The sequence below is a fragment of the Streptopelia decaocto genome (assembly GCF_964273445.1).
Source record: "Streptopelia decaocto genome assembly, chromosome: 1".
NCBI classification, from domain to species: domain Eukaryota; kingdom Metazoa; phylum Chordata; class Aves; order Columbiformes; family Columbidae; genus Streptopelia; species Streptopelia decaocto.
The window spans coordinates 61,040,504-61,060,214 of NC_138663.1; the positions used below are offsets into that span (position 1 = coordinate 61,040,504).

The window sequence follows — 19,711 nt, forward strand, 5'->3', positions numbered from 1 at the left end:
GACCACAGAACATTCCCACAATAAAAACATGCATACATGCTGTTTTTACTGTAGTAATCTTGCCATTTAACTTGGGAGTTCTACACATGCAAATTAACCATATTTTGCAAAGAGTACATTTTTGTTATTAAATAACACTCATTTTATTAGAAAACTACAATTTGTCCCCCTTATTTAAAACCTAATGTTTTGGCCTTGGCTCACTGAATATGTGGAATCATGGTGGTTCTTAAGTAATGAGGACAACTTTATACTCTGTAACGCTGCCCATGGAATTCATCAAGTCTGGTAGCACCTGCGGGAAAGGTCACACCTAGAATATACTCACCAGTGAGGCCATGGTGAACCCAATAACTTCAATGTAGCCATCATCATGGCGTTGAGGCTCAAAGTCTCTGTGGTCTCCGGGGTTTCCCCAGGGCATTGTGCCAGCGCAATACCTGCAGAAAGAGGTTTGGAAAGTAAACTTTGAGACCCTGATGGGTCCCAACTAGTAGCCTGACTATTAGCCTCTTCTGCTGTCCTCCAGAAGTATCCAAATATCCATTCCAGGATTCAGTTCAAGGATAATTAAAAGTTATGCTGGTAAGGAGTGGACAGAAGGGAAAAACCTGTCTCTTGTTTCCAAGCTGGTTCACCATCCAGAAAGGTATCCATCATTACCTTTATCACGTTCCTTTCTGATAGGAAAATGGGGAAACTCCAGGAAACAGGTAACTGAGCAGCAGCACTTTTTTCTCCCTACTTGCTTGGCTTTCTGTAGACAAGCAGTTGAGCCATACAGTTGCTTAGGCCCTCTGCTAGGCAGACATGGGACTGCAGCAGCAACTCCAGCCTTGGAGCTCCATTTCCTCTCTCCCTACTGGCTCAGAAGGTCTAACAGCATAAGGAATGCAAAACATTTCATAGCTTTAGGAGGCAGGGAGAAATAAGAACCAAGAACAAATGCAGCTGTAGCATTTCTCCTACCATTAAAGAATGGATGTAAAAGTGAACTAAGAATGTTAGAAGGGAGTAACTTTGGGGAAGTGACACCAAGTAGAAGCCTGCAGTGAGGGCAGTGCAGGACTCAAAAGATCAAGCACTTGGGACTGCAAGTGGAACAAAGTGGTAGGCTGGCTAGAGCAGTGGTCTCCAAAGTGGGTTGCATGCACCACAGTCAGTATCCATGGAAAATCCACAACTGATAAGACAGGGTATTTGAAGAAAATATTGTTTGTACTTTTAATAAGTAAATTTAAAAAAAACCACATTTAAATAGCTTTTGTTTCATCTTTATTACATCATCTCTTTATTTCTATTTTTCTGTATGCTTTATAATGTATGCATTAGTATACATTAGCATAGTAGCAAATTTATATAATTTATAAATATACATATGTTGGAGTGGTGCTCAAATTTTTTTTTACTGATAAGGATACACAATCAAAAATGTTTGGAGACTACTGCTCTAGAGAGCAGGAGATAGACAATTTTTAAGAATATAGCTATATTTCTACTTGGGATACCTCCTACCATGTGAAAAAACTGCATTTCTTTAAACTGTTTGGGGTTCCTTTACAAGAAAAATATTGATCCTTCCCCCAACCCCCATTTTCCCCCCATTTTTGTGCTCCTTCTTTCACACTCTACTTCTAACTAAGTAAAGACCAGGCATCTGTGTCTTCACTATATTTTTTGCAGGTTAGGTGCACAACTTCTGAAAGCATGTTTGGTAATCATTTCTGCTATCTCTGTATCAGGATATTCAACTTTTTAAAGAATGGTTTCACCGCACCTTGAACTCTCATCCCAGCTCTCAGGAGGCAGCACAGTGGCAACACACTTCCTGCACATTCACCCAGTCTAGGACAACTTGTAGGTATCTTTTTAAAAAGTTATTATTTTTTTTTTTCTTTTATAACTGCAAGCATATGTCTTGAGCTTACCTGGGTATGTTTAAAAACACTATACACTGGAACTTCAGCTCCTGGATCTTTGGAGTCAGGTCTGTACCATCACACTACAAAGCCAAAGTGACAGAGCACAGAGAAATTGCTGAATGGAGCCACAGACAAGAGAAGTGTTGCTGCTTTGTAACAACTTTCCCAAGACTTTCCTTGGAATGTGCTGCAAATGTCATGCTCAAAACTGAAAAGTAACAGATCCATTAAACTCTCACCTCACTCTCTCTCCATTCCCCTCTCCTCCCACAATACTATGACACAATTTCTTATACTTACCACAACCTTAACGTGCTTGGATAAATCTCTTGAGCTTCTTTGCAAAAAGTCTGTAAAGGCTGCCTGCAACAGAAGTAAGTGCAGGAATTGTCATCAGTGCTTCCACTCTTTTCTTTCCTCATTTCTTATCCCACCACACACCTAATTACCAAAATGCCATTCTTTTGTCAAACCTATTCCTTCTTGCTCTCTGGAGACACAATTGTTTTTCTTTTTGTTTTGGGGGTTGGAGTCATCATTCAGAAAGACATTATATGTCATGCATTATCTAATTAGTGTTTCTCTCTTAATAACTGCATTTTACAATAAAGCATTGTCCATGTACCTCCTAATGCAGAAGTGGGTAATTTTATTTGTACATTCACATATGAAAATAAATCACTCCAAATAGCTGATCTCTGCCCTCCACTCCCCATGATCCTACATCCAAGACTACTCCTCAAAGCTACAAAGATACAGGCTAAGACTCAGGGAATTTCTCTAGGAAAGTCAATATCAATGTGCTTCCCAAATTCTGAAGGAAGCAGAACAGTTTGCTGAGAAGCTTATGAGCCAGAAGCAGGAGAACAAGACATGACCAGTACTATGTCTAAAGGAGCAGCATTTCTCTCACCTGCTAAGCACTGTAAAACAACAGCGCTTCAGGCACTTTCCAGACATGTGTGGCATTGCCAGAAAGAGTTCATGTGCACTTTAAATTGCAAGAGTCAAAATGAACTGGCATGAGCTCCTGATGTGAGAAAATGAGGGGGAAAGTACTTAAGAAAACATTAAACCAATTAAGTTAGCATGATTCTGTAACATGAATCGCAACTCACCCCTGCATAAAACATTTTGTTTCTAAACCGGCTGTTGAATTTCTCTGGATTTGCTTCTGTGAAAGGATAAAAAAGGAAAAATATGAACACGCTAAGAAAACATTGTACCTTCGCATTTCCCAATAGCACTATAGTTCTTTTAGCACATATCACTCAGTGAAAATATTAACATAAATATAGTTTTCCTGTGTGAGTCCCCCATCTGTGCCATCATCTGCCATCAGATTTCAAACATTGATACTGAATTCTTCCCCTTCCCTGTAGAGTGAAAATAGATGGAAACATGAGCAAAGAGGTAACAAGAGTACAATCAGTTAATTTAGCACCTCTCAGACTATTCATCTTATGATCCCTCAGTGCCTCTTGTGAGACTTCTACCAACACAGAACAGACCTCTAAGAATTATTAGAAATACATGAAAAACTAACCCATGCTTTAAAGCAGGGTTAAAGCATTAGTAAATTACAAGACGAAACAGACATTTAAATTCCGATGTGTTACAAAGAGATACTGAGAAATAGGCATCTCTACCCAAATATTCCTGCAGAAAAAAAAAAAAAAAAAAAAAAAAAAAGTTGTTACTCTAAAACCTATTTAGAGAGCTGTTTCATTTTGATTATACTCTAAGTGACAGATTTTTAACAGTCTAGTAGTAATGGTTAATTATTCTCACTGTTAAAATAAATGTGTTTCTTTTTTTCTGTCTTGAACTTTTCAGACTTGAACTGCCAATGGCTAAATCTTATTATACTTCTCCATCAGATTAAGGAGCTCCCAAATATCAGATATCTTGTCCTTGAGTAAATACTTGTAGACAGTGATTAAATCACCTTTTAACTTTCATTCTGATAAGCTAAATGGAGCTCCATTTAAGGCATGCTTCCCAGAATACAGGTCATTCTCAACTGCTTTCCTAGCCTGCAGCACCCAGAGATTTCAGAAACAGCCCTTCTGGCACTGTGTGTAGTGGTAGAACCAACCACCTCTCCTTCCTCAGTAATTCTCTAGTGAAAACACCCAAGTATCCAGATAGTTCTTCTAGCTAAAGCATCACACTGGTGCAAACACTACCAAAATTACTTCTTCTCAAATGACTACTTGAAAAAAAAAACATTTCTAGTTCTCTTTGAAGTCACTACATCTCATAATATAAAGCTCTGTCTTTGTAAGAACAAGATACTTTTTGTTTCTTGTTTAACTGTTTGTCCAGCTACTGTTATCATTTACTTGTTGTGTTGCAGGTGAGCCTTGCATACAGTCAGTGCCACCTCTTCTTAAAATAATTAATTTAACTGCATAAGTAATTCTCATCTCACTGAGCTTGCAACTCTTAACAGAAAGTCTCAACATCCCGTGCTAAGAATTGGGAGGTTCCTGAAGGCTCAGTGCCCATGCTGCATGTTCTCTGATGTGATTATCCCTGATGGCTTCAGGCAGCAGACACCAGGGCACTGGTTCTTATGACAAATACTGACTGGAACAAAAGCTCCAGTTTGCAACTGGCTAATCAGAGAGTGTCATCCTGAGATCAGGGACCTTCAACATACTTAACAGCTCCTACCGCCGACACAGCAGATGAGCACAGTTAGAGAGGGAGGACTGCAATGTAGAATAAAGCCTAAAGTTCATTTTTTACTGTAGACGTAAATCACTGACTGCATATCCAAGGCTCACTCCATCCTCACCCTTCTCAAGCCATCAAGGAGGTAGGAAAATTTAAGTGTTATTGTGTATTCGTGCATGTGCACGTATGTGTGCATGAGTGAAGGGGATGTGTCCTGTAAATGAACAGTCCTGGAGAGCTGACGGAGCAAACAGCATGTCAAACATAAGGAAAACAAAGGAGGAAGCTGACGCTGGAAAGAGTCACTAACCAGACCACTTCCTGAAACAGCAGAGCTAAATCTGTTAAGGCTTGGAGCCAACCCTCAAGGCTCAATCTGATTAGTCATAAAAGCAGTGTAGAGGTTTCCATGGAAAAGGCCACATATATGTAGTTTCCTCTGAGATACTGAAATCAAAACAGTTGACCAATCTCTATTGCACACAGTGCCCTGATAGGCTGAGGGTTCGAAACTATCTGATGTATTTTGGTTTGGCAGGGGGATGAGGGTGGACAGTGGATGGGCACAGTATTATTTTGTTTTAATACCATACATAATTATAATAGCTCCACATAAGTAACAGCACAGAACCACTTATCTTAATGGACCAAGTCCAATATTCATGGAAGTGCTTTAAGTTTTGCTAAAGTTCTTCTAAGAGTTTCTCTGGATTGTTATCAATTGTAAATGAGATCGGAATCTGTTTTGCACTGCTTAATTCATAGATTCATAGAATGGTTTGAGTTGGAAGGGACCTTCAAAGGTCGTCTGGTCCAAGCCCCCTGCAATGAGAAGGGTCATCTTCAACTAGATCAGGCTGCTCAGAGCCCAGTCCAGCCCAGCCTTGAATGTCTCCAGGGATGGGGCATCTACCACCTCTCTGGGCAACCAATACCACTGTTTCACCACCTTCACTGTAAAAAATTTCTTCCTTATATCTAGTTTAAATCTACCCTCTTTTAGTTTAAAATTATTACCCCTTACCTTATTATAACAGGCCATGCTAAAAAGTCTGTCCCCATCAATTTTACAAGCTCACTTTAAGTACTGAAAGGCTGCAATAAGGTCTCCCCAGAGCCTTCTCTTCTAAAGGATGAACAACCCCAAATTCACATGAAAAACCATAAAACCCATACACCAGTGACACGTCCAAGGCTATAAGCTTTTCTTTCCTAAAATACAGCGAAATCATTTTGTATATTTTAGCATTTGATATGGTAAGGAAGACATCAGCAGTAATGACTTGTAAGAGCAGACGTGCTGTGAAAAGCTCTCCTGGCCACACAAACACACTCACAGACACACAGCTTGCTCTGCCAAGTATTTTTTTTTACCCATGTAAATTTTTAAAACACTGGCATATCTAGAATAACATCCATTCTTTACAGGGCTCTATAACTTCATTATTAAGTAATGCCTCCATTAAGTGAGAAAGTAGCCATGCATTTCATCTATACAGTATATTCACAGTCATATTAGCATTGCATAATGATATGCATTCATAAAAAAATGCATACAGCTGTCATCATTTCATTCCTATGCCCTTTTGTGGCCTCTCATTATTATTCCTAAAGCTTGAAGCAGTCTTAAACATTATAAAATATGCATTAGCTCATTCCATCATGTGTCCTGCTCTTTATTTAGCATGGCATTAGAGTGCTACCTTTTCATCTTGTAATAACACTCTGATAGTATGAAAGTGAAGATAAGGGAGGCTGCAATTCAGAAAAAATACCTGCATATGAAGCTGAAATGACCAAAAGCTCAACACAGACAACTGAAACAAAGTTTGTTTATGTAACATAAAGAATGCACATAAGTCCGAAGCCCACCTGCTAAGCCACATTTGGAACCATATGGGGTAGAATAACTACCATCACCATGAGGATAAACAAGATGCTACAACAGCTCAAATTCCTGACAGTTTTGTGGACATTAAAACATTTCACTTGCATAGAGACACTCTGGATATGTACCAATTCCAAAGACATTATGCTACACCCATCCACAGGTAACTACTATACAGTTTGACAGCACAATTATCCTCCTGTTATCCTGATACTTGGATAGTCTTGCAGCTTTTCTCCTTCTTCCAACTCCACACTTGCATCTGACTCACACTTGTTTCTCTTTCTGCTCTTATTCTGATGTTTTTGTATCAGCATAAACTTACATTATACCTGTACTTGGTATCTCCCTTAGAAGATCAAAAACTTTGAAAAGCTTCTGCTTCCTTTTTATCCCTTTTCCTTCAGTTAATGCCAGTTTTCTTCATATTTTTCTCATTTTTAAATCATGAAATCCCTTAGGAACTCATGATACCATCACTTCCTACTTGTATGTATCTTGGGATTTTATGTTCTAGCTTTCTTTCTGAATTGTAAGAACAAGATGTTAAATCCAACCCTATCTGTAATTCATAAAATAACTGCCCATTCCCAAGGCTAAGGAGATAAAAAGTTCCTATTACCTCTAGATTCATGGAACTCCAGTGTAACATGTGCATCAAATCCAAGGCTGAAGTAATTATTGAAGACACTGAGAGGAAGCTGTAATTAGATAATAAAAAGACACGTAAAAATAACATGAATGAAACATTCCATGACACATCAGGAATTCACTACTTTAAACCTGGCATCTCATGAAAACTTATGAAGAAGAAAGTGGAACATATCATGGAAATGTATGCAGAAGGTTGCTCTGCAGGTTAGTAATGTCTTGTGGAAGATGATGAGATGCAAAAGGCCAAAGAACACATATGTCCACAGTGCTTTATGATCATATATGTATCTTTGTAGACACATTAAATGGTTTCTTGAGAATTCTTGAGATTTCCCATAAAGCCACTCCACTTAACATGTCAATACAAAGCTTTTCCTAATTGCTGGAACTTCAAGCTCAGTATGGCAAATTAAATTCAAGATGTGCTCTTCCTGCTTCATATATAACCAGGAGCACTGCAAATCCCATGCAAGAAGACCTAATTTTATTGAGGGTGCATGAGGCAGGGAAGCACACATCTGGCCTCTTCATCATTATAGACACCCAGCAGGGCTGTAGAGATGGAACAGTAGCATCCAATAGATAAGCTGGAAATTATAACTGAGAAGGGGAAAATGTTTCACAGAATAATTTTTTGAATTTTTTTTTTTCTTATGATTGTAATGCTTTCAAGGCCTCCAGTCCAAATGACATATTACTATAAACATGATCCCCTCACACAAAAATTTCCCCATTCTTCAACTATCAAGGTACATTAACGGACCTTACATGGAGACCCACACACAAAGAAGTTAAATAGTACAATACACTACACCTTGCTGTAAAGTAGGAAACAGCTGGTATCTATTAGTAAATTCCTGAGGAATTAAATTCTCCATCCTGTTTTTAGCTTTGTCTAATTTAGGAATGGATGGTAATCACAGGATTGCTTCTCCTGCCACCCCAGGTTAACCAGAGGAAAACAAAACAAAACAAACAAACAAGAAAAACAAACAAACAAACAAAACACCTTTCTGATTAAATGCTAAGGATTTTTTTCCAGGATTTAGTTCTTGAGGTAAATGCTAAATGCTCAGTGCCTGGGAGTTACAAACAAGAAATAAATGGCTGGTATGCATTACATTTCACACACCTCTGAAAGCACTGGTACACGAAAAGAGAAAAAGGAAGAGATGCAACTAGACAATTAAAATGTTCTAGAACCCCCCCACCCATGCAGTTTGTTGTGTAACCCAAAAATTCTCTTAAGCATCTTACAGTCTACCTGGGAAAAAGAAGGCTCTAACCTTACGTGCCCCATCCTCCAGCTCATCCTGTGGCAAATCAGGGTTGCGCTCGACCTGGAGATTCCAGCGGTCCAGCTGGACAATGGTCCCATCTTCTACATGGCACAGGATCTTGGACACTGGCTCATCTGTGTAACCCTGGCAGCAGAGTGTTACCAGAGTTTCAGCCATGGATAATGAAAGCAAAGCGAGAAACCAGTCACCTGGCAGACCTCCCTCCTTTCACACAGGCCTAAAACACCAGATCAAATGTTCCTAAGAACACCTCAGAATTGTTAAATTTTGATATATCAAGCATTTTAAGAAGCTATTGCTGAGGTACACAAGTCTTGGGCAGGCAAATTAAGGCCACAAGGAGAGGAACTCAAAGTGTATTAATTGCCTTGCATGGAATAATTCCAGGAGTGTAGGCAAGGACAAATACAGAGAAATCAAAGTTTAATCTATGCTTAAATTAGAAGCCTACATATCCTCTTCATTACCTGACCTGAAATATGAGACAAATAAAACTATATACACTTTTATTACAACTACATTGCTAGTAATTCAAGATTCCAGACTGGAAATTGAACCAAACCATTTTGCCTAACTGAAACAGACCTTGGACACAGCCCTGCCTGCTATTTTAGCCCAAATGAAGTTCCACCCTACACAACTAAACCAGAGCAGCAAAGTTGAGAGCCCGCACATAAGGCTACCCAAGTCAGTGCTTACCCCACCCCAGTTGAGAGTGCGGGCAAGGTCATTCCCAGTGCCAAGCGGAAGGACAGCCACAGGAGGTGGGGGGCTGAGTTGTAGCTCATCAAGGATGGAGAGGATCCAGCCCACCTATAAAATGGGAAATGCAGGGAATCATTAGCTAGAAAGATTAAAAGGGCTGGGGAAAGAAGAAAGACAAGAAAGAAAGACAAGAAAGAAAGACAAGAAAGAAAGACAAGAAAGAAAGACAAGAAAGAAAGACAGAAAGACAGACAGAAAGACAGACAGAAAGAAAGAAAGAAAGAAAGAAAGAAAGAAAGAAAGAAAGAAAGAAAGAAAGAAAGAAAGAAAGCCATATAACCATATATTTTCTATGTATCCCCTTTACAGAAAAGATCAACTAAAGCAAAAGGGAGGAGGTCTGAAATGTAACTCTACAAGTGCCTCATCTGAGGTTTCATCTTTTGGAGAACAGGTACAGCAGTTTCCAGGAAGCTTCTGTGCAAGCAGAAGCAACAGGATGTCAACACTGGCTGTCTTAACGGCACACAGAGTTACTGGGGTCAGGGAGCACATAAGTTGCTGATCTTCAGGCAGGAAATGAAAACAAATAGAATTATACAGCTGCCTAAATATGGGTCTGAAAAATACTGTATGTAAAAATGAGTGAAGAACAATATGGACAATTCAAGAAAAAATTTTTGTAGTCCTCTTGTGTTCAAAGAAATTAAACCTTTGACAAATATCATGAAAGAAGATGTGAGAGACACATAAGAGCAGCATGGTATCTCAGAGCGTATCCCTGAACTGGAATAGAGGGTCCATAACAAGGCAAGCATGGACTTGTTCACAGGTCTCCCATTCCTCAGACCACAGACTTTAGTGTTGAATTATTTCACACAGTGCAAAGCATAATATATGTATTCTAGTCATAGACACACACACATCTGTGTGTGTGCGTATATTTATATAAATGGAAGATTTAAAGACTAGAATAAAAGACAAACTCTAATGCTCTGGGTTGAAGACTTTGTAATACCTACCATTCTGTAAGTGCTTTTAACTGACAGACAAAAACTTCAAATTACTAACTTATAAGTACAACATTGCTATTTAACTTGAAGTTATTTCTAAACCTTGCGCATTAGTTTTACAATCAAGGATGACAAAGACTATCATTTCCCTGTAAACAAAAAGCTCATGACTGCTTTGAAAGCAAAGCTTTCCATTTGTGCCCTGCAAAGGAACAGCAAGCAACAATGATGGAAAAGTTACAATAAGTTCTGGTTCACCTCAATAATGCAAGGTAACATCTGGCCTCATTGAATATTCACCAAGTCCATTTGAGCTAGATTTCTCATTTCTAGACATAATGGCTTTGGGAATAACTAGATATTAATTTGCTTCAAACCGAGGAGCAGCAGCAAATGTAACAGTGGAGTTCTGTTCTTACTGATGAGAAGGTGCTGCCACCTGTCGCTTGTGCTGCTCAGCAAAGGGAAAACAAAGGATGGTCAGCCTCAAAGTGGTTGCATTCATTTCTATTTATAATATTGTCAGGATTATTTTTTTTTCCTATTAAAATATTGACTTCCTCAAATGGAAGAAAAAGACTTTCAGAAACAGATTGAAACACTGTTTTGCAGCTTATGCCTCCTGCTAAAGCAATGCCTTGCGTGTTTCTCTATGAAAGTTCACAACTCAGTAACATTAATATCTTATTTTCACAGGTACCAGCAAGACAGAAGTCTAATCATGTTTTTTTTTTTTTCTTCATTCTTGCAGGGGGGAGCACTTACATTAATAATCCCTACATCTGGGAAGCTGAACAGACAGAAATTAAGGCAGAGGTGGATTAAGGGTGGGGGTGCAGCTCATTACATTACATTAAAAAAAAAATCCTCCCCATGCCCTAAATGCACTTTCCTTACCATACTTACTGTTACAACTATTATTAAATGCATGTTTGGGGAACTGAGCTTCACAGAGACTAAAACTCAGTTGTTCAACTGTATTTAAGCAGTCAGCGGCACAGACTGAGATTTACAATATTCCTAACTACTGGAAAGAGTAATGCAGTTGTAATATCTCCATTACCACTCATGGCCTCCAGACTCTGAACTGCAGAGCTTGTAAAGAAGCTTTGTAAAGAAGCGGGGAAACTCACTTTCTTTAAGCAGAGGAAACCCTATTTGACTGTACTCAAACATCAGGGAGACAAAAACAGGAAGGAGCAGAAATTAAGATGTAATGGCACCCAGACACTGACTTAACCTGCTAGACCTTCAGATTTGTGTACATAGTTAGAGGAGGTCAGCAAGGTTAGTCTTTAATTTTTTTTAAGCTATACCAAATGTTTATGCATAAAGCAGATAGGACCTTGGACATTAGGATCACTACAATGGCAAGAGCACACAGAAAATTCATTAAAAAAGAAACAAAAATGTAGATTTCACAGCAATAAGGTACATTATCTGGCTCTGCAGGCATAGTGGGAAACCCACAGCTGTGAGGAATTTACTCTCTTCACAATGACCACAGGGCTGCCAGGCACAGGCCACCTACCGTCCCATCCCCACCACAGGCCAGGATCCGCAGGTTTGGCACTTTTCTGTACAGTTCCAGCCTGGCCATGAGAGGGAAAAGGAAAAAAGGAGGGAAAAAGTCAGAACAATGATGCAGGTACTTTTTATGCATTCTGCTGTGTGACAGTTTAATCACTGCTCATTACATCCTCAAATATTCAATACTAAGGGCACAGGTTGAGGTAGAAAAATAAATAAAAGTAACCCTCAGTGTCACTGAAAGTCTCAGCAATGAGGAGGCATCAGCCCTGGCAAACGCAGGTGGCACTGGCCTTGATCCAACCTGAACCCTGCGGCTCACCTCACTTCTCACACACACACACACACACACAGAAATCCACTAGGAAGTGAAATGACGCCTTCCTCTATGGTTAGGCAGCACGTCCTGAGGAGTATGTTATCTGCTTAGCATGTTACAACTGCCTGAAAGGAGGTTGTAGCATGGGGGTTGTCAGTCTCTTCTGCCAAGTAGCAAGCAACAGGACAAGAGGAAATGGCCTTAAGTTGCACCAGGGGAGGTTTAGATTGGATATTAGGAAAAACTTCTTCAAGAAAAGGGTTGTCAGGCATTGGAAAAGGCTGCCCAGGAAAGTAGTTGAGTCACTATCCCTGGAGGTATTTAGAAGATGTGTAAATGAGGTTCTTAGGAACATGGTTTTGTGATGGACTTGACAGTATTAGGTTAAAGGTTGGACTTCATAATCTTAACCAAAATGATTCTATGATTCCCATGCTAAATCTGAAACACCAGATTGTCATGCTTCCTCTGGAGACAACAAAATCTTTCATTCTCCTCTTATCCTAAAGCAAACAAACATATATATATATATATATATATATATATATATATATATATATAAAAACATTGACGTTTTTAAACAAAATGTAGTGTTCCTCACCAGGATTTGCTGAGCCATCATTTCTGAGGCATGTAGAACATGACAGCTCCTTCAACTGGTAGCTATATTTTTTGACACCAGAGAAGGCAATAACATCTAACAGTGCTCTTTCTCTGGATATCTGATCTAAGATATCAACAGGAGAGCCAAGAAAAGCACCCGTTAAAGATCTGTTCCTTCAGTTGCGTGAGAGGCATAATGAAGTATTATATCTCTCAATGATGAGGATACATTCACACTACAGACCCTGGTGAACTGAGGCCTTAACCCTCTTTTCACTCCATTACACAGCTCTGAAAACTGTACGTCTTCTTTAAAGCTTCTATACATCATGAGGAGAGTAGCAGTGGAGGTATTTCAGCAGGAAAAAAGGCCTGGATGGTCTAGAAGTATGAATAGCAAATACTTGGACCACTCTTACGCAAGTAAATATCTGGTTTTACATGATTACTATCTTTTTGGGCTGCCTAACTTGTGAAAGTAGTACTGAACAGGAGGTTAAACAAAACAAGTATCAGTATCTCATACCATAGAAGGATGGTCTCATAACCCTTAGCAAGAATCAGCCCTTTAAGGACAGGTCCTCCCTACCTTGGAAGAGGCTCATACTTCAACTGTTGCCCACATAAGCTGAGTTAGTCAGAAAGCAGAGAGAGTTGCATTCTGGAAATCTGGAGGCAGTCTCACCCTACAGCAATACTCAGCTGCTGGGATCAGCAGCGGGTCCATCTTGGAGCCATCTGCAAGTGGTTTTATCTGACATGGGGGCAGCTCTTGAGCTCTTGTAAAAGAAGTCCCCACTGTAGACCCCCACCCTCCTGCTATCAAAACCTGGACATATAAACCCTATACACAGTCTAACAATAAATCCAAGCTAGACCTTCATCTACTTTCCTGATAAGAAAAGAACTATGGTTGAGAAACTTACGCATCTCTTGGCCCTTCCTGAGAGAGATCAAAGACCTGGCGTGGATTTAAATACCACATGAACATTTGGAGAACCTTGGTGCCCTGGGAAAAGAAAAAAAAAAATCCATGTTTATAAAGCAGATGTACCAATAAAAAGAAACTAGAAAGTGGCATAGTAGATGACTGCTCTAGAGAATAGCAACCCACCAATATGAGGAGGGTCACTTTAACAACACAGATCATTAATGGTTCATAAGAACAGGAATTCAGGGTCAGACCAAAGGTTCAACTCTCACAGCAACCTGTTCTCCTACCTCTCACCACCTGCAACAAGAAACTCCATTATCCAGCTCCTCCCCCAGCTATCCATGCCAGAAAGAAGTTGAACAAGTTTGTGGGCAAAGTCACCATCACATTGAACACTGTCTGGCCCAACATTCAAGCAATGACACTTCTTTGACCTTCACCATCACCACTATGAACACATAGAAGTATAGCCCTCTACCCTTTATCTAATGAAGCAGGAACCAAGGATTCTATCAGTTATAGCTGCCCCAATGCTCCCTCACTCAGTGAGTGCCATGTAACATCACCTGAAGATATAATTTCCACCTTCTCAAGCTCTTGGGTTCATATTCCGGATACTCGATTGGGTTCCTTCACATTCTGCCCAGACATAAAGCAGCAAGATTCTTACTAGTAGAAGACGGCTAAGAACCCCATGAGTTGATCTTGTACTTGAAAGTAATTCAAGAATACATTTCAGACATAGCCTGGCCAGTGCAAGTCAGGAATTTTCAATAGTGCAACATATGTGGTTATGGTCACAGAACAGTTAAAGCTGAGTCATGCCCCTTCTACAGAGACGTCTGTCTGTACATCATGTGAAATAGGCTGCAGTCCTTCCAGTTCATCCCAAACTTCTTGCTGAGGTGCTGGTTTCATTTCTTCCCGTACCTGTATATTCACAGGCTCCCCATTCCAGCCCTCACCAAGTTGCAAGATTTCCTTCTGACCTTGGCCAAATTAACTGTTCTCTACATAAGCAGCAGCTTACTGGGGAAAAATGCCAAGAGAATCTACACTACTTTGCCTTGGGATTTCTTGTGGTGGAGTATCTCTAGGCGGTGCCCACTAACTCCTTTGACGTGTTCAGTCATCAGTAGACATTGCTGGAAGTGCTCAGCTCTGCATGCCGTCATTTGTTCAGTTTTTAAACTTAATTAGTCTTTGACCTTCTATTTTGCATTCATTGTTGCAGTAATGATTTCCTTCTCCCTTGTTTCTTTTTCATTAGCTCTCCCTTCTGAAGAACTGCTATTCTGTCTAACATTCTCCCTTAAGTGGAGAACCAAGAATAGCAGTCCAAGTGCCTCATAAAAGGTGTAAGAGCATAAAATAAATGCAATGTTTGCTGTAGGTATTCTCCCAGCCTCAGCAATTTGCAGTTTTTAGAACTTGAGCCAGACAGAGATCTAGGGCTTCAGTAAATTTAAGGATTTTCTCTTTCAAATCTCTCCTTCAGCCCATGTAAATTTTTAGCATTCAAGACATCCTATATCAAAGTTTTACAAATGAACTACCCACTGTAAGAAGGACTTTTTCCTCTGTTTTGAATCCAAGTCTTAGCAGTTTCATTTTATATCCTCCCTAATTTTCCTAACAGTGGAGAAAACGAGCAGTAGCTATACTATTCTCTGTGCTCTACAGGACTTCGTTATATCTTACATAAATCTCTTCAACCAGAAATCCCTGTCTATCAAAAGGCACTTAGATTAGCTCATATTCAAAAAGTGGAAAACATTCAACTTTGATAAGTTTTAATTCCGGGAACCCTAAGACGGAATTCTACTCCATGAACAAGTTAATCATTGAAATTTCATTCTCTATGGTACAGTACAAGACCAGTAATGATTTTTATTTTTTTAAATGCCATAGGAATGCATCATTTTACCTGCTAACTTCACTAGGCTTTCTTAGTAAAATTAAATCGCTTTTTTGTATAAAAGTAAAGTCTAACACTTCATTAGCAATCTAAATTTTCAGTGGAAAGATATCCTTCTATGACAAGGTGACTCACTCACTGGATGAGGGAAAAGCTGTGGATGTTGTCTTCCTGGACTTTATTAAAGCCTTTGGTACTGTCTCCCACAGCATTCTGCTGGAGAAACTGGTTGCTCATGGCTTGGGTGGGCATACTCTTCTCTGGGTAAAGAACTGGCTGGATAGCCAGGCCCAAAGAGATGTGGTAAACAAAGCCAAATTCAGTTGGTAGCTGGTCACGAGTGGTGTTCCCCAGGGCTCAATACTGGGGCCAGTTCTGTTTAATCTCTTTATCAATGACCTGGATGAGGGAATCAAGTGCATCCTCAGTAAGTTTACAGATGACACCAAAATGGGTGGGAGCATTGATCTGCTGGAGGTTAGGAAGGCCTACACAGTGATCTGGACTGGCTGGATGGTTGGGCTGAGGCCAATTGTATGAGGTCCAACTAGGCCAAGTGCCAGGTCCTGCACTTGGGTCACAACAACTCCAGGCAACGCTACAGGCTTGGGTCTGGAAAGCTGCCTGGTGGAAAAGGACCTGGGGGTGTTGATCGACAAGCTGAACATGAGCCAGCAGTGTGCACAGGTGCCCAAGAAGGCCAGCAGCATCCTGGCTTGTGTCAGTAATAGTGCAGCCAGCAGGACTAAGGGAGTGATCGTCCCACTGTACTTGGCAATGGTGAGGCTGGACCTTGATTCCTGTGTTCAGTTTTGGGCCTCTCACTACAGGAAGGACATTGAGGTGCTAGAGTGCATGCAAAGAAGGGCAACGAAGCTGGTGAAGGATCTAGAACACAAGTCTTATTAGAAGAAGTGAGGGAATTTGGGGTTGTTTAGCCTGGAGAAAAGGAGGCTCAGAGGAGACCTTATCACTCTACCTGAAATGAGGCTGTGGCAAGATGGGTGTTGGTCTCTTCTCTCAAGAAAAAAAGCAATAGGACAAGAGGAAATGGCCTCAATTTGCACAGAGGGAGGTTTAGATAGAATATTAGGAAAAACTTCTTCACCAAGAGAGTTGTCAAGCATTGGAACATGCTGCCCAGGGAAGTGGCTGAGTCAACATCCTGGAAGGGTTTCAAAGACAGGTAGATAAGGTTCTTAAGGACATAGTTTAGTGATGGACTTGGCAGTGTTAGGTCAACAGTTGGACTCAATGATCTGAAAGGCCCTTTCTGACCCAAATGATTCTAAAGATGAAGTCTTCTGAAAACCTCCAAACTACCATTTTAGATTCCTTTTAAGGAATCTGAAGATAGGACTACAACTGCTCAAATATTCAAGTATCCATTCCAGCCATCCAATTCCATTGAAGTGGAAAGGGCGTTCAACAGCAAGGACCTCTTCTAAGGACCACAACTCAATTGCATGGAGTTCTTCCTAACTGACCCAGCAAAAACTATTCTCGTTTGCAGAAACACTTTTGTTAAACTAAAACTTTGTGACCTGGATGTTCTTACCTGATTCCCTCCACTTTTTGGATTGACAAAAACCAGCAGTGGCTTCATGAGTGGAGAGGAGATAGGCTTTATCACAAATGGCCGACCTTTGTTATCCTGAGAAACAGAAGCAAAAAAAGGCTTTAGTACAAGCTATCTATGTTTCCCTGGCATAACACATGCAGGAGACCCAACCTAGCTCTGACTTCAGGTACTGGAAATAGTACAGCCATGTTAATGTGATGCTCAGCTGGAACTAATTTATTCAGTTGAGACAACTGAGTAAGAAAATAAGAGGGAGGGGGAAAAAAAATCACTTCAGGCCAGCATGAAGATATTTTAAAATGTTACTCAAAGTTATTTCCCAAAAAAGGCGATTATTCACACAGCACTAGTAATGTACTAGATAAAGTGCTGTTTCTAATATGAACAATTTTCCAATGGAAAATAGAATGGGATACTACTTATTTCAGTAATTCCGTCTAACAGACCAGTTGTATCAGCACTTAGTGGCAGATGATCTGCTCTTGAATTCTTGGCCTTGCCACCTTTGAAAAAATGTCACAGGTCAAATAAGGCATGTCAATGAGGAAGCTATTTATGTCCCTACACCTGCAGGACACCAGAGATCCCAGTAGTGAGGGCACTCTCCTGGGCTGTGGCAGACACAGATTCAAGTTACTGGTCTGCAGTTCTCCCACTAGCCAAGTGAGGACCTCCCTCATCCTCACTCTGTGAAGCTGTTGTTCATCTCTATAACTAATTCACTAGGCAAGGTCTGAAAATGAGATCTTCTCTAAGCTATGTGACAAACCAAACCATCAGATCATTCATCTGTTTTCTCTCTCTGTGGACCCAATGGCAATTTTCACACAAGCAGAATATTTCCAATATGTGACCTTCTGAGGGAGGTACATTTAAATTGGACTAGCCCTTCGCACCAGTGCTCTCACCACGGATTTCACAACTCAGTTTCACACCCATGCTCTGCCTAGTGGAAACCAAGGCTCTGGGCTGAGTCTCTTACATCCCATGGGAACACTGTTACATTAAGCTGCTGGTCTTTCTGGAGTCTGGTATGTTGTTTCTTGAAAAATCAACTCGGCAAATAAGACACTTCTCAGACAAGTTTTATCAAAACTGATCTCTCCCTACAATGAATTCAATAATGTGGAATTTTCAAGAGGGAGTTGGGGGGGACAGTGAGGGGAAGCAAACAAACCTGCAGTTAAAAAAAAAAAAAAAAATCACTTTAAAGTTTGCACTTAAAGATTTAAACAAAAGGAGTCTGACTTCAAATGCACTTGAATACCTACTTCATTGCCTCTTTTGCTAGCTTTTCTTTTAAAAGATGTCCTCTTCTTCCGCCGTGTTGAATTCTTTAATGAGTTCTATATCAAAAGAAAAAAGAATACATGAAAAGCAAAACAAAATTTAGAAGACAGGCCCAGACAGAGCCCCTTTACGAAGCTCTTCCATGCATGTCCACTTGGAGAATGGTAAGAGTATCTGGCACATGCTCAAGATTTAAATTACATGCGCTGCATGCTTTACACTTCCACACCACCGTTTATGGAGAAAGCCACACACGGAGACCAGACTGGTGCTTTGGAACTGGAAACTTTCCCACGCTGTGAAGGGGGGAAAAAGATCCGATGCTCCCATAGACTCACATAACACCACATGTTGTACCTGCCAACCCTCCCAATAGGGGTAGGAGACGCCCGTTTCCCCTTCGGGGCTCCAGTCTCCTGCCCAATCAGGCTCGTCTCCTGGTATGGAGACCACCTGCATAAAGATGTAATAAAAAACATGATAAATGAGATTTTTTCATGTTTTTTTTTTAGGAAAGAAAACAACAAGTTTTAGCTCTGGCAACCATTATGACTCAACATGACATAGGCCGTCATGGCGTAAGATGCTGGCACTGTGGATTCAGTTCCAGTCTATCAAGAAAATTGATTAATCATCTGATAAGGAACAAACTAAATTGTTAATATTTAAGTATTTGGTGAGGGGGGTGTTTGTGGAGTTTTTGTTTGCTTTGTTTTTAAATAAAAATATCCCTCAACTATATGGAAAAAACCCCCACAAAACTGCTTGTATTTTTGCAGCAATTATTAAGGTAGAACTTGCATCAAAGATATTCTCCAGATTGGCAAGAGCCTGCTCAGTGATACTGAACCACAAAGGTTTTCTGATGTGATAAGAACAGTTCATAAAGGGGAATTCTATTTTATTATTATTATTATTATTATTTTAATTAGGTAACTGAAGTCATACTTGCATGAAACCCTAACCTTTTTCATATGATTGGAATTTTGTATTATAGGAAATACTGTAAATATTTTCTCAGTATTTCAATTCTTAATTTAGCTGTCACCAGGAAATAAAGTAACACAAGGAGTTAGAAGAGAGTTCATTGATTTTCTTCTGGCTTCAAGAGGGGAGCAAGATCCAAAAGTTCATTTTTGTCGTGACTTTATTCAAAAGCATATCACTAATTAAAAAAAGTTAATGACCAGAGCCCATCAAATCTGTAAGCAGTGATGTCTGTCCTTAATCCTGCTTGCTAACCAACATTAACAAGAAAAGCTAAGACTCTGTTCAGTCCCTTACAAACACTTCCAGAATTTCAAGACTTCAGTACAACACAGTAGATACGGAAGCTAATGTTTCCACATCTCTGAGAAGTTAAGAAAAAC

At 40.0% G+C, this 19,711-nt stretch overlaps 1 protein-coding gene across 3 annotated transcripts in view; it reads right to left on the reverse strand.

The window, feature by feature from the left end:
- DGKI (diacylglycerol kinase iota) overlaps window positions 1-19,711 on the reverse strand; it is a gene marked incomplete at its 5' end in the record, with an annotated part of 215,395 nt that overhangs the window by 87,080 nt on the left and 108,604 nt on the right. For all 3 annotated transcript variants that reach the window (XM_082064302.1, XM_082064301.1, XM_082064303.1), the window contains 11 exons: window positions 329-440; window positions 1,929-2,002; window positions 2,223-2,285; window positions 3,041-3,096; window positions 7,115-7,193; window positions 8,433-8,570; window positions 9,147-9,260; window positions 11,697-11,757; window positions 13,544-13,626; window positions 17,028-17,123; window positions 18,323-18,397. In XM_082064302.1, the coding sequence (XP_081920428.1) occupies window positions 329-440; window positions 1,929-2,002; window positions 2,223-2,285; window positions 3,041-3,096; window positions 7,115-7,193; window positions 8,433-8,570; window positions 9,147-9,260; window positions 11,697-11,757; window positions 13,544-13,626; window positions 17,028-17,123; window positions 18,323-18,397 (951 nt within the window). The remainder of the gene's footprint in view (window positions 1-328; window positions 441-1,928; window positions 2,003-2,222; window positions 2,286-3,040; window positions 3,097-7,114; window positions 7,194-8,432; window positions 8,571-9,146; window positions 9,261-11,696; window positions 11,758-13,543; window positions 13,627-17,027; window positions 17,124-18,322; window positions 18,398-19,711) is intronic.